General features: G+C 43.0%; 1 protein-coding gene and 1 pseudogene across 1 annotated transcript; one reads left to right on the top strand and one right to left on the bottom strand.

Annotated features, from left to right (window-relative positions):
• Nucleotides 1–200: 200 nt before the first annotated feature.
• On the top strand, nucleotides 201–3,767 carry LOC119300513 (annotated as a pseudogene).
• A 246-nt stretch (nucleotides 3,768–4,013) lies between these two features.
• Nucleotides 4,014–10,245, bottom strand: LOC119300512 (kinesin-like protein KIN-14Q). The gene is made up of 19 exons (XM_037577457.1): nucleotides 9,907–10,245; nucleotides 9,170–9,336; nucleotides 8,945–9,088; nucleotides 8,503–8,760; nucleotides 8,345–8,416; nucleotides 8,186–8,251; nucleotides 7,954–8,046; nucleotides 7,626–7,760; nucleotides 7,424–7,505; nucleotides 7,242–7,337; nucleotides 6,984–7,160; nucleotides 6,793–6,899; nucleotides 6,534–6,709; nucleotides 6,282–6,443; nucleotides 5,945–6,198; nucleotides 5,695–5,858; nucleotides 5,430–5,588; nucleotides 4,628–5,046; nucleotides 4,014–4,535 (listed from the first exon to the last, which is right to left on the bottom strand). The coding sequence occupies exons 1-19, from the start codon at nucleotides 10,025–10,027 to the stop codon at nucleotides 4,373–4,375; spliced, it is 3,015 nt and encodes a 1,004-aa protein (XP_037433354.1). The 5' UTR covers nucleotides 10,028–10,245; the 3' UTR covers nucleotides 4,014–4,372.
• Between the last annotated feature and the right edge of the window lie 1,308 nt (nucleotides 10,246–11,553).

Below are 11,553 nucleotides of genomic sequence, written 5' to 3'. Positions count from 1 at the left end.
CAAAGAAGAAACGGATCCGCCGTTGACAATCACAAGTCAAGTGTTGCACTAAAAGCGTAGGCAACTCAAACGCTGCCACGTCTTGTTTTTGGCCGGGGCTTGGATTATTTGCCTGTTTTACTTTGGCCCGAGAAAATCCCCGTCTTGGCCCGAGAAAAACCAAAGAAGCTGAGATTAGGGAACTTTCTCAGCTTGTTCCTGCGGGTTTCCCTCCATTTCTTGCCCCCTTCCTCCTCCTCTATATCAGCCCCCCTGCCAATGGACTCCTCCTTCCCTTTCTTCCCCAATGGCTCCTTCCAAGCGGCCCCGTCCATGTTCCGGCGACGGTTCCGACGACGGCGGCGAGCTCTCCCGACCTTCCAAGCGTTGGAGATCGCTCGTCATGTGAGTCTCCGACGCCTGGTCAACTTACCTTGTTTATATGCGATCCTGGGCTGATCTGAAGGTCCCGTGTTTTTTGGGTGGCAGGCATGTGAGGGGGAGGACCATGGGTCTGGGAGTGTTTGGCTTCAGAGGGGTCATAGGGGAGGAGTTCATGACCATGTTCAGCAATATGGTTCGGAGAGTGGTAAGCACTTGGTCAAACAAACCTCTTCCTGTCTCGCTATGCCTTTTGATTTATTTATGAGAATTTTTGTCTAGGCTAGAACTTCTGATGACTGTGAAGGAAGGATTCTTCAGAGAAACTGTTCCAAGGAACAGCTAAAAGAAAGGCCTATTATTCATTTGTGAAACGTTGTGACATGCCGCGATAGATATATCGACATTTATAACAGCTAAAGGCCAAGCATATGCTGTTCTTGATACTCTTTTTTTTCCTTCTTAATATCATCTGTAAAAATTACAACCTTTTTCACATCTGCATATTTCAGGTTTCGGAGGAGGTAGAGAAAGCCATGTTCAGACAATTCAGTGCAGCAGCAGCAGCAGCAGCACCTCCAAGGTGAGAGATACACTTCTCCTTTGCCATAAAACTAGATTCCATTTTACAAAATGTTTCAAGTAGGTCTCACTGGTCTTCAAGTAGTAGTACATGCTAAGCTGCATCAATATGCTTCCATTTGCTCAATTTTGATGCTAATTTTTTGAGCTATATATGTAGGCTATTAGTTGGCCAGAGCCAGCGTCCGAGGTATCAGCTCACGTTCTTGAATGATCTAAAACCTGTTTACACCATGATGAAGTTAGAAGCCAAGGATGGGTCGGCCCTTAAGGTGGCCATGGTTGAAAACCTCGAAAACGACCAGAAAAACGTTGTCAGGTTTGGTCATCTTTCTTCGGTTAGGGTTGAGGTTGTAGTCCTCCATGGCAACTTCAATGCTAAAAAAGAGGAATGCTGGACTCCTGAGGAATTCAGCAAGCATATAGTATGGGGCCGAGAGAAAAGCGCAAAACTCCTCAACGGTGATCTGACGCTGAAGCTCAGTGGAGGGGAAGCTTTTCTTGGAAGTTCAGCTTCACAAGCACTAAGAAGTTCAGGCTAGGGCTGAGGCTTGTCAATGCCTCTGGAGAGAGGGTTCTTGAAGGAATCACCGAGCCTTTCCGCGTGAAAGAGCGCAGGGTGGAGGGTAATGCCTATTTGCCTCACATTGAAGCTTTTCATTTGGTTTTATTTTCTTCTTCACAAATGTGTCTTCTTCGTTTGGAGCTGAGACCGATCATGTGCGTCTTGCTGCTTTTGTAGGATTTGAAAAGCACTACCCACCTAAGCTGGGCGACGAAGTTTGGCGTTTGAAAAAGATTGGTAGGAAAGGGGCTTACCACCAGGCGTTGTCAGACAGTGGAATGCAGAAGTTATTACACTCTTATGTAAAGAATGAAGAGAAGCTATTGAAGGTAAAGGCTCTATGTTTATATCGGAGTACTAACTAAAAAATACTGCATGCTGCTTTTGTAAAACAAAGTTGCTGAAATTGGACTAACAAGTTCTTTCGGTTTCTCCTCTACCTCTAGACTTTCCCCAAGATGTCACCAGCAGCTTGGAAAGCCATCATAGGACATGCCATGACGTGCGAAGTTGGCGACACTCTTTACATGCATGAAATTAAGGAAACCAACATGGAATTTTTCTTTGATGCCATACTTCAGCTTGTTGGGGTGAAATTTGGTGATTGTTACAAGCCCTTAGATAAGATTCACCAACCAGAGAAGGTGCTTTATCCTCACTTGCTTCAGATAGCAGATTTTCTCACTAATGCTCTAACATTTAACGTTCTTTATTCACAGAATTTAGTCGAGACTCTGAAGCAAAAGGCTTATGAGAATATTAAGGATGTTCAGTATGATCATATTATGATCAACAACTGTCCTGTACCACTTCATAAGTTTCATGCAAAGGGTGCTTCTGGGTTGAGTAATGCTCTTCAAAATCAGCAGATACTGAATTATGGTACCATCTTGCCTGTTCTATGAGTTCCATTCACTAACTGCAATAATTCCTTAAGAACATCAATCGTTGATGTTAATTCGTTGGCAGGTCAGCACAGTAGGTTTCAAGGAGACTTCTTGACTAGTCAAGGACTTCAATCAAAGGAGAGATTATGTTCTTTCCAACAAGCAACTGATGTAAGTAGTAATGCTTCAAGCATAAACTATGGTAAAGGATAAGAAACATATAGAGGTTGCTCTAAGACGCTGTCATCAATTTTCATGCAGGCTTCAGTGGATATGTCAAGATTTCTGCAGGGTCAGACTTCCAATGATGTTAGCCATCAAATAGTCACCAACAAAGTTACACCATATGATCCAAGCCAAGGAACTTTCTTACCTCGACCAAGAATCACACAGCTACGTATACCAAATATTGAAAGAAGAGATTTTGGTCCAGATGCTGAAACTTCTGCTATTGCTCATTACAACATTCAGGCAGGTCAGGTTGTTATGCAATTTGGTCAGCATGGACAGAGCCATTCTCATTTCTCTGAACAATCATACAGTGTAAGATAACTTTTTCCTGTGCAAGCATGGTGACATTTACTTTTGGAAGTAATCTCTATCAAAAGTGACTCTGGATATAAATTGGAACTGAACAATTCATTGGGATACTCTTAAACTGAACAAAATCAAATATCTTTTGCGCCTGCAGAGCTTCCCTGTCGGTAGTTTAACGTCTACGGATACAGCCATGGATTCTATGCAGCCTCACTCCCAGCTTACAAGCAGCAGTAATTACTCTGAAACGTTACCTTTACTGCTAATTACCTGATATTTGATGGTGACTTGCTTTGGATCTTATTAGTTCTGGATGACATCTGCAGGGGAGAGTTTCAGCAAGCAACCTGACCTACTATGCAATGGCCAAACACTAAATCAATCAAATCAAGTTTTTGCTGGCTTACAGCCATCAAGAACAAACAGCTTTGACTCGGTGGAAAATGATCAGCTCATACAACGCTTCATTTCTCAGTTTTTTAGCAGTGAAGGGGCAGCGACACCTTTGTCGCCACGCAAGTGGGTTAAGATCAAGGCAGCATTGAAGCTAGCATCTGTAGGGCGACTCTCCAGAGCTTCGAGAAGGGGTCTGCATAGTCCCCCGGGAAGGGCAAGGCTGGTACCAACAACATGACCCTGCTGAATAGTGTGGATAACAGTTGTGACAGAACAATGTGCGGATCAAGGATCCATCTTGATGTTGTACTCCATAATATTGATGAAGTATATAATCTAATAATCTAGTTAGTTAAAAATAGCAGTATTGTGACAGAACAATGTGTGGAGCTTGTATTCTGATCTGTTAGCAACAGTATACACAAGTAAATATATCTGGATCTTAGTTGTGACAGAACAATGTGTGGAGCTTGTATTGTGATTTGTTAGCAACAGATATATAAATAAATATTTCTATATCTTAGTTATTTATGAATACAGGAGTCAGACCATGTAAAAGACATGCAATTTCTTCACTCTTGCTCCTGAAGTTCATTAGAGACAATCCTTTTAAAATGAAGTGAGGTGCTTTTATTAAATGCCGTGGAAAAGTTGTCTGCTTAGCTCGATACTTGCTATAGAAGAGATCAAGTAAAAAGATGCTATAAACATGGCTAGCCTGTCTATTAGAAGCAACTACTTACAAGGTGCAGCGCTCATGAACAATTGGTACAACAGTAATTTCTAGTGTGGAGGACGTACACATCCCAAATATGAAATTCCCTTCATGTTTATCTTCTTTCTGTCCTCTTGAAGATCTTCCATCTATATTCAATGTAATAAAATGATCCATCCAGTGGATGTAAATCACTCCACACTGTTGATCCTTCCAAGGAGCTTCAAGAAGATAATTCTTTTGAAAAGCTTTTTGTTGCTCTGATTTGCCAGCACAATGCCATGCACAGACGAGGATGATGGCAGAAAAAACCACCTTCGCATTGATTCATTACTTTACAGTGTTAGTCTTTCCACTTGGAGTTCTTCTTCCATCTGTGCCACTCAAAAGTTGTTTGCCATTCTTGGTAGGTGTTTTTTGCACAGAGCTCCTGACTGGTGTTTGTAGTCTTTTCTGCGATTGTGGTGGTGACTTGCATGTTGGATTTGTACTCCTGAGTTATTCAAAACCAGAAGAACAGGTTAAAGCGACCTAATCATGTGCAAAGAATAGTTTCATTTGAGTCTAAATAGCAGCTGGCCTCACCTCGTTGTCATATTATTTTCATTCTTTTCCCTAGGCTTCTTTTTATTTGAAACGCCTCCATTGGTAATGCCAACTACTTTCCGGCCACTGGCTGACATCACCATGTCCTGGTCCGAGGAACAGCTGTTGGTAACACCATTAAATTCGTCCGACTCCTCGCCTGGTACTGATTCAACCCTACCCTTTTGCGGCCCCGGAGTGTATCTTTGATAGAACAAATTCGGAAGCAGGGTGTGAGTGGTGAGATTAGGTTCCTGCTCTCGAACAGAATTGCTATTCTCGAATTGGTTGTCACCAACAGCTGCGTTATCAACCCAGCAATTCTTGACCGAGTTAGGCGAGTTATGCTCGACGTGGATGCCAGAGCCAGGAATATCAAACTTTAGCGCTTTTTGCATCGGAGTGACATTGTTCCGGACCTAATAAAAAAAGGAAGAAAATATACATTGAACCTATATTAGAGTTCCACATGTCAAGAAGATTAAGATTAAAAGATACTTACGGTACAATTTCTGTTTTCTCAATTGGAGAAATCTGACCAATCCAATCTCTTTTCTAAATTTAAGACCTATATCTACAAACTATCTACAAAATAAGTCCGCTTAGTAGCAAGCTTTTTTCAAAAGACATTTCTATCTTAGAAGGGTTTCACTGTCCTCAAGTTATGGGTCTACCTGTAGATAATATTTGACAATATTTTTTCTGAGGTTGATACCGCAATTAGAACACATGAATTCTGTCAAATTAATACAATTTTTGTGATATCCAAGAGAAAGAGCTGAGATGGCTAGAAAAGAGTCACCTCTAGGTTTCCAACGTCTTCCATTGGCTGCCTGTTTTTTCGGAATACAGGTGTTGCATTGCCTTTGTTGATTCCGTATATGTTTGGGCTTGACTGTGTGCTCTGAATGTTCTCTGGTTCTCCTTCCTTCTTAGCCAGTGTTGCCTTGAGGCAAGCAATCTAAAATGCACAAAAGAACATAAGTTTCTTATACATCTCAATGGCAATGGCACGGTGCTACCTACAGCTAAGTCACAGAAACAAGAAATCAAGAATAAGTACGTACCTGTTCTTTCAGCTCCCTAACCTCACCACCTTCTTTATTCGCTTTTGCCGTGCCCAGCTCAACAGAGGCAACTCGTTCAGCAAATTTCAAGGTGCTTATTGTCTCATTAACAGCGTCTGGTTCAGGGCTTATGTGCACAAACATCAATGTTTTTGCTTGTCCTCCTGAACATCAACACAATGTTTATCCCATAGATTGTATATTTTGGTACCAAGAAAGTGAAATTTAGGATATTAACTTCGCAAAGTACCTAGAGAATCTTGCAAAAGCTGGGTAAGCTTGCTGTTGCGGTAAGGGACATGAGAGTTTTTCTGGGCAAGGGACGCGATCACATCTCCGAGTGCTGAAAGTGACTTGTTTATGTACAGTGCTTCCTTCAGTCTATCTCCTACAACCTCAGATTTATCAACTCTTTCACTACCGGCTAGATCAACAAGATGCATGCAACCTCTCAAGATTGTCCCAGATGTTAAGTCACGTCCTTGAACATGAACAGTCAGGCAACTGCATGTAAATTTCAGTCATAAGTATAAAGCTAAACTATACAGGTAAAAACTCAGTATAAACAAGGTATGTCGATGCCAAACCTATGAGAGCGGCTGCTTCGGTCGTTAATGGCTGTTGAACCTACCACACGATTCTTTTGGCCTTGATTCATCAGTTCAGCAACATCAGAGGTCGATGTGACAGGAACTATGCTCGCATCTGGAACTGCAAGCCCTTTCTGTGAAGTATTTCTTATCTCTAATGTGCTAAACGTTAAGGAGATTCAAGATATTCCTCAAATAGCTAAGATCCAAGATTAACAACAGAAAATTTTCTAATATAAAAAAGGATATCTTCTGTTTCCACTATCCTGAAGGAGATCTCTCACTTGCTCGTTGTAGATCTCAATCATCTGCACAAAAAATTCGTAATTGATTGTCCCCTTTCTCTGTGCTTTAAGATTAAATAAGTCATTTAGTGCTCTGTAGTTGACACCAACGCTTTCCTCGCTCAGTACATTAGGTCCACTCTGCACAGCATCATAAGAATGGCCTTAGCTCTTTTACCTTTGTGCTACGAATATTTAGATAATATTTTAACAAAGCTTATTACCATTGTATAGGTCTTCCCTGATCCAGTTTGGCCATAAGCAAATATGCAAACATTGAAACCATCAAGAACCGAACGGATCAATGGTTGCATATCCGAAAAGACTTCCTCTGTATTCATAAAAAGAGAACTGAAGTTCGGTACTCAATCAAAGTCAAGCTAATTATGAGTAAGCATATGCAAGAGTATGTAACCTTGAGTGGCTGCTGGGCCAAAGACCTTGTTGAAAGTAAAAGATTTGCTTCCATCTTTTCCATATTTTGCGGGAGTGATTATTGTGATTGTTCTTTCTTCCATGCCAGCAACACTGCTGGAGGAATTTGCTTGTCCAGGTAGAAAAGGCCTCACTCGACAATACACTCTAATATTTCCTGGTGATAAAGTCAAACAAAATTTATGATGTAGACTAGTATGCTTAATATCTTGTTTCATTGAGCACCAAAAATGGTTACCTTTAAGATCCTGTATTTGGTTGTACAACTTGCGGTTATCCTCAAGAACTTTATGATAGCCAGAAGCCGCGTTAGAGAGGATGTACAGCTGCCTACCTGTTATAACGTGTTGTAAAATATGGTGTTTCTTAAATAGATTTGTAGGAAAAAAACTGATAGATGCAAAATCAGTTATAGGTTACCAATTTTAGTAAAATCTTCAGAGTACTGTATTCTCAATTGTTCCATTCCAAACTTGACAGAAGAAAGGGAATTTCTTAATTCCTACAGTGAGCATATTATGTTAAAAGATCAAGCAAGGAATGCACAAATAACGGAAAATATGATCAACCGAAATGCGGATTAGGGAAGACCGAACAAGGAATGTAAAACAAAAGGAAATACCTGGATACGTTTCTGTTGTAATTCAATACTTATTTCCGCCCCTGGTTGGAACTGTTCAGCTGCACAATCATCATTCCGACCTACAGAGCTGACCTCTTCTGTCACCTTCAAGAGATTTGGCTTCTCTTCACCCATCTTCATTTTGTTTGACAAACAATGAAACATATTAGTACATGAAAGCTCTCCGGCCATGTAGAAACTTATTTATCCTGAATACTGAATGTGTTTTTTTTTTGCAAGGCCTGGATGTATAGTTGTTGACATCCAATTTAAAAGCAATGCTCACTGTCTACATGTCTGGCTAATAGATGGCAAGAAACAAGCATACCTTAACTCGATTACTGGTGGAAGTTTTTTCTGGCAATGGTTTCTCTGGTCTGGAAAATAGGTCGGATCCTTTAAGGTCACCTATGCAATTCACCTGTGATATTTTTTTCCAAATTAGTAAATTTGCACTATATATCATCATCATATAAAAGTTCTATGTGATACAACTAAGAAAGTGCCCAAGAATATTTGGATAAACTTGATCTTCTCAATAATAGTGGAACGGAACATACCAAGTGCTGGTTTGCAGCTCGACACTCATATTCCTGAATAACTTTAATCAGGAGTGACTCAACAATCTGCAAGTTGGCAAAGACTTTGGTTTCATTTTGTATGTCTACCAAGAGCGGCTGCATGACGATCAGCTATATATTTAAGGAAAGTAGGCTAACCAATGGGATTTCTTCTGGTTTCTTATCCAAGAGTAGTGTACGCACAAGCATGTTAAGGGATTCTGAAGTAGTCTACAAAGGAAGAGATACATGTCATTATGGAGTACATCACATGACTGAGTGTGAAATAGGAACTGATATTCCATTATAAGACTTACCATCTCAGTGGATTCCAGACAACAATCAGTTTCTATGCTTTGCTCTGCTATTAAAACTTTCTGGATTGGCTCTGTTGTGTGGCTTCTCATTAACTTATTCATAAAAGCATCAGAATTCTTGAGTATGAAATGCTTTCCAGACGTCGAAGGCTTTGTAATGCTGCCATATTTACATGGAGTCTGTCTCCCTGTTGTCTTACTTTCACTGAATGACTTCAGAGCAAGAATGCAATCGACAACTCGAACACCCTTGCCACCCTGAGTTCCAGTTGGCAGATAAAATTGTTACCTTTTTGCCACAGAAAAGTAGCCCAAGCATTTACTTTGTAATTCATTTGAAGTGCCTTACCAATAAGGACATAAATCCAACTAAGGAATACTGAATTTATAAGCTAAATGAACTTATGGCATGAGCTCTCAATAAAAAATGTAAAAAAAATACCTTCTCCAAGTCAGACAGCTCAAATGTAGGGAGCCCTATATCTTGTACACTGACAAGGAAGTTGCGCAAATTCTCAAAGTACTGATATGCACACAAAGCTGAGCCATCAGCAGGCATAACGGTATCTGTGCGGGCTTCCACGACCTAAAATGTACGGGTATAACATCACTGTGTATTAGCATGCATGGCAGCTAACTAAAGTAGAAGTACTGAAAGTGCAACTACCTTAGGTATGGCGCCGGGCTGGACCTTGTTCAGTGCATTGCAAAGGACAATTCCATTTCTCAGCCCAAGCAGAAATTCCTCCTGAGAGGGCTCTTCTGGCAGGTCCCTTGCACACACGATCCCGACTGTTCTTCGCAACCAGCTGGCTGCATCATACCGTCTATTTGCTGCATTTTCAACCCCGGTAAATCATAAATTCACATTGCGCCGCTATATTGTAGCAATCATGCATAGCAACTGTACTAAGAACCATCACCATCATACATTATCTATTTTAAAACACAAGTCCATATGCTCAGTGTTGGGTTACCACAAAATTATGAAAGGACTGCCTCATGAACCAGCACAGTAGTATAATTTGCAAAGCGAATGATACAACTGGCCCAGTGTCATCATTAGGTACCATCGCAGCAGTATAATTTGCTAAGTAAACAAGACAATTGGCAGTTTGGCACAGTATAATTTGCATAGCGAGCGATACTACTGGTACTATCCACTGACTTGGGACCCAGATCACACCATGAAATTTGAATTCAACTGCATCTGGTCACTGCCGCACATCTCGCCTAAATCAAAAGCCAAAACGCCGAGATCACGCCACCGTGACATCGGGATGGGAGTTTCCCCGCCCGGGCACTCATTTCTCCACCCCCAGTCATCCAGCGAACCAAGAACGTCAAATCACTAAATTCCCGCCCCGCATTCAGCGCGATCCGCGCATGTGCCCGCGGACTCACCTGCCTCCTGGGCCCGCCGGGCGGCCACGTCGATGTCTTTCACCGTCCCGTGATTCCGCAGCGCGCCCTCCGCTACCGCCGGGTCCAGCTCCCTCTTCGTCGCGGTCGCCGTCGCCACCATCGTCCCTGGTCCAAGAAGGCCCGAACCAGCACCTATCCCGACGAGCCGACCGACTGCCGTGTGTCCGCTGGGAGAGAAGAGAAGAGAAGATGGAGCGTGGGGGAGGAAGGCCGGGTTGGGGTTGGGTTTGGGGTTGAACTCGTCTGCAGTGGTGGGGTGGGGTAGTGAGTCCCGAGGGGTTCTTCCTTGTGTTTTCGAATGGTGGTGGCGCTCGCGAGGGGAAGAGAGCGGTTGGGGTCGGGGGGGTGTTGATGACGTGGGGTGGGGCACTGGACCGGGCTTTTCGAGGGGGTAAATAAATGTAGATACTCATGTTTTGTTTTTTTAACTGAGAAGAAGATGAGAAGGCCAGACCACGTCTCGTCGTGCTGCTCCGCACCGTTGGATTTTGCGTGCACGACGCCGATAGTGATTAGGGCATTCTATTTGTGTGCCCTCGGGTTGCTTAGTACGTACTCATCAGTTTTACCTCATCCAACAAACGTCCCTCGCTTTTCCCCTCCAACAGTCGCCGCACACTCAAAAAACGCTCAAATGGTAGCATTTTCGTTGGGTCAATGCAGTTGACCGTTACATGCCGCATACACTCACGCGTGGATCATCCGGGGCCCACCTGTCGGTGTCTAGTATATATGTAAATAAATGTTGAAATATACAGAAGCCTGGGACACCGTGGGACCCACATGCCAGTGGCTGATTTATGTGGACAAAAGAGTGCAATATATTGCGGGGGGTCGAACTCGGGACCAACACTAGATTATGCAACATGCGAACCATTTCCGTTGAGTACGTCTGTTTGTTTATAGTCATAGCTGAGCCTTTTTGTCCTGATATTTACTGCCATACAGAAGGGCCCATGAGCCAGTGATGATGGAGAGATAGGACACATCGGTGTTTATGTTACAAAAGGGCCCACGAATCAATGACAGTAGAAAGATAGAACGTGGCGGAGTACAACACAACAGATTTAGAGATTCAGAGATTATGATAAAACTGAATAACCACGTTCTTAGATTTGTTCAACGATTAATACAGCGAACTGACACAGTGACATTACACTAATACGCTATTGTAATAAGGGCGACATTAGATTGTTGGCCAGTGGTGGCAGTGTCAACAAATGGAAGGCTACTTGTCTTCATCATCCAAAAAGACGATGGCGCCGTCGTCGTCGTTGTTTTAGTCTTCGTCAGAGGAGGATAGGATGACGATGTCAGGTCCCACACCTTCCGCCTCGACGGTGACCGCTACACGCAAAGTAGCCGCCCTCCTCCGCTCTCGAGTTGCAGCCTCTTCTTCAGCTGCCCGGCGCTTGGCTGCCTGCACCGTCGACAGAGACGCGGCTAGCACCGCCTGGTCGAGTTGTTGTTGCGTCGCACGCAGGACCTCCTCGGCCTGGGCAATGAGCACGGCGACATCATATGCAGGAGCCGGTACATCATCTTCCTCGGCCGCATCTTCGACGACGTATACGTCGAGGCGCTCCTGCATCGCCTTGAAGGACACCTCCTCCTCGGTGTCTTCCT

The sequence above is a fragment of the Triticum dicoccoides genome, chromosome 5A (genome assembly GCF_002162155.2).
Source record: "Triticum dicoccoides isolate Atlit2015 ecotype Zavitan chromosome 5A, WEW_v2.0, whole genome shotgun sequence".
Taxonomy (NCBI): domain Eukaryota; kingdom Viridiplantae; phylum Streptophyta; class Magnoliopsida; order Poales; family Poaceae; genus Triticum; species Triticum dicoccoides.
This window is presented reverse-complemented; position numbering and strand designations above follow the sequence as displayed.

Excerpts from the sequence above, each read along its gene's own strand:
- LOC119300512 (XM_037577457.1), bottom strand. The coding sequence starts at position 10,027 with ATGGTGGCGACGGCGACCGCGACGAAGAGGGAGCTGGACCCGGCGGTA. Across the intron at positions 8,417-8,502 it reads GTCTGGAATCCACTGAGATG|ACTACTTCAGAATCCCTTAA; the intron begins GTAAGTCTTATA and ends CTTCCTTTGTAG. Across the intron at positions 5,047-5,429 it reads AAGACGTTGGAAACCTAGAG|GTCCGGAACAATGTCACTCC; the intron begins GTGACTCTTTTC and ends TTTTTTTATTAG.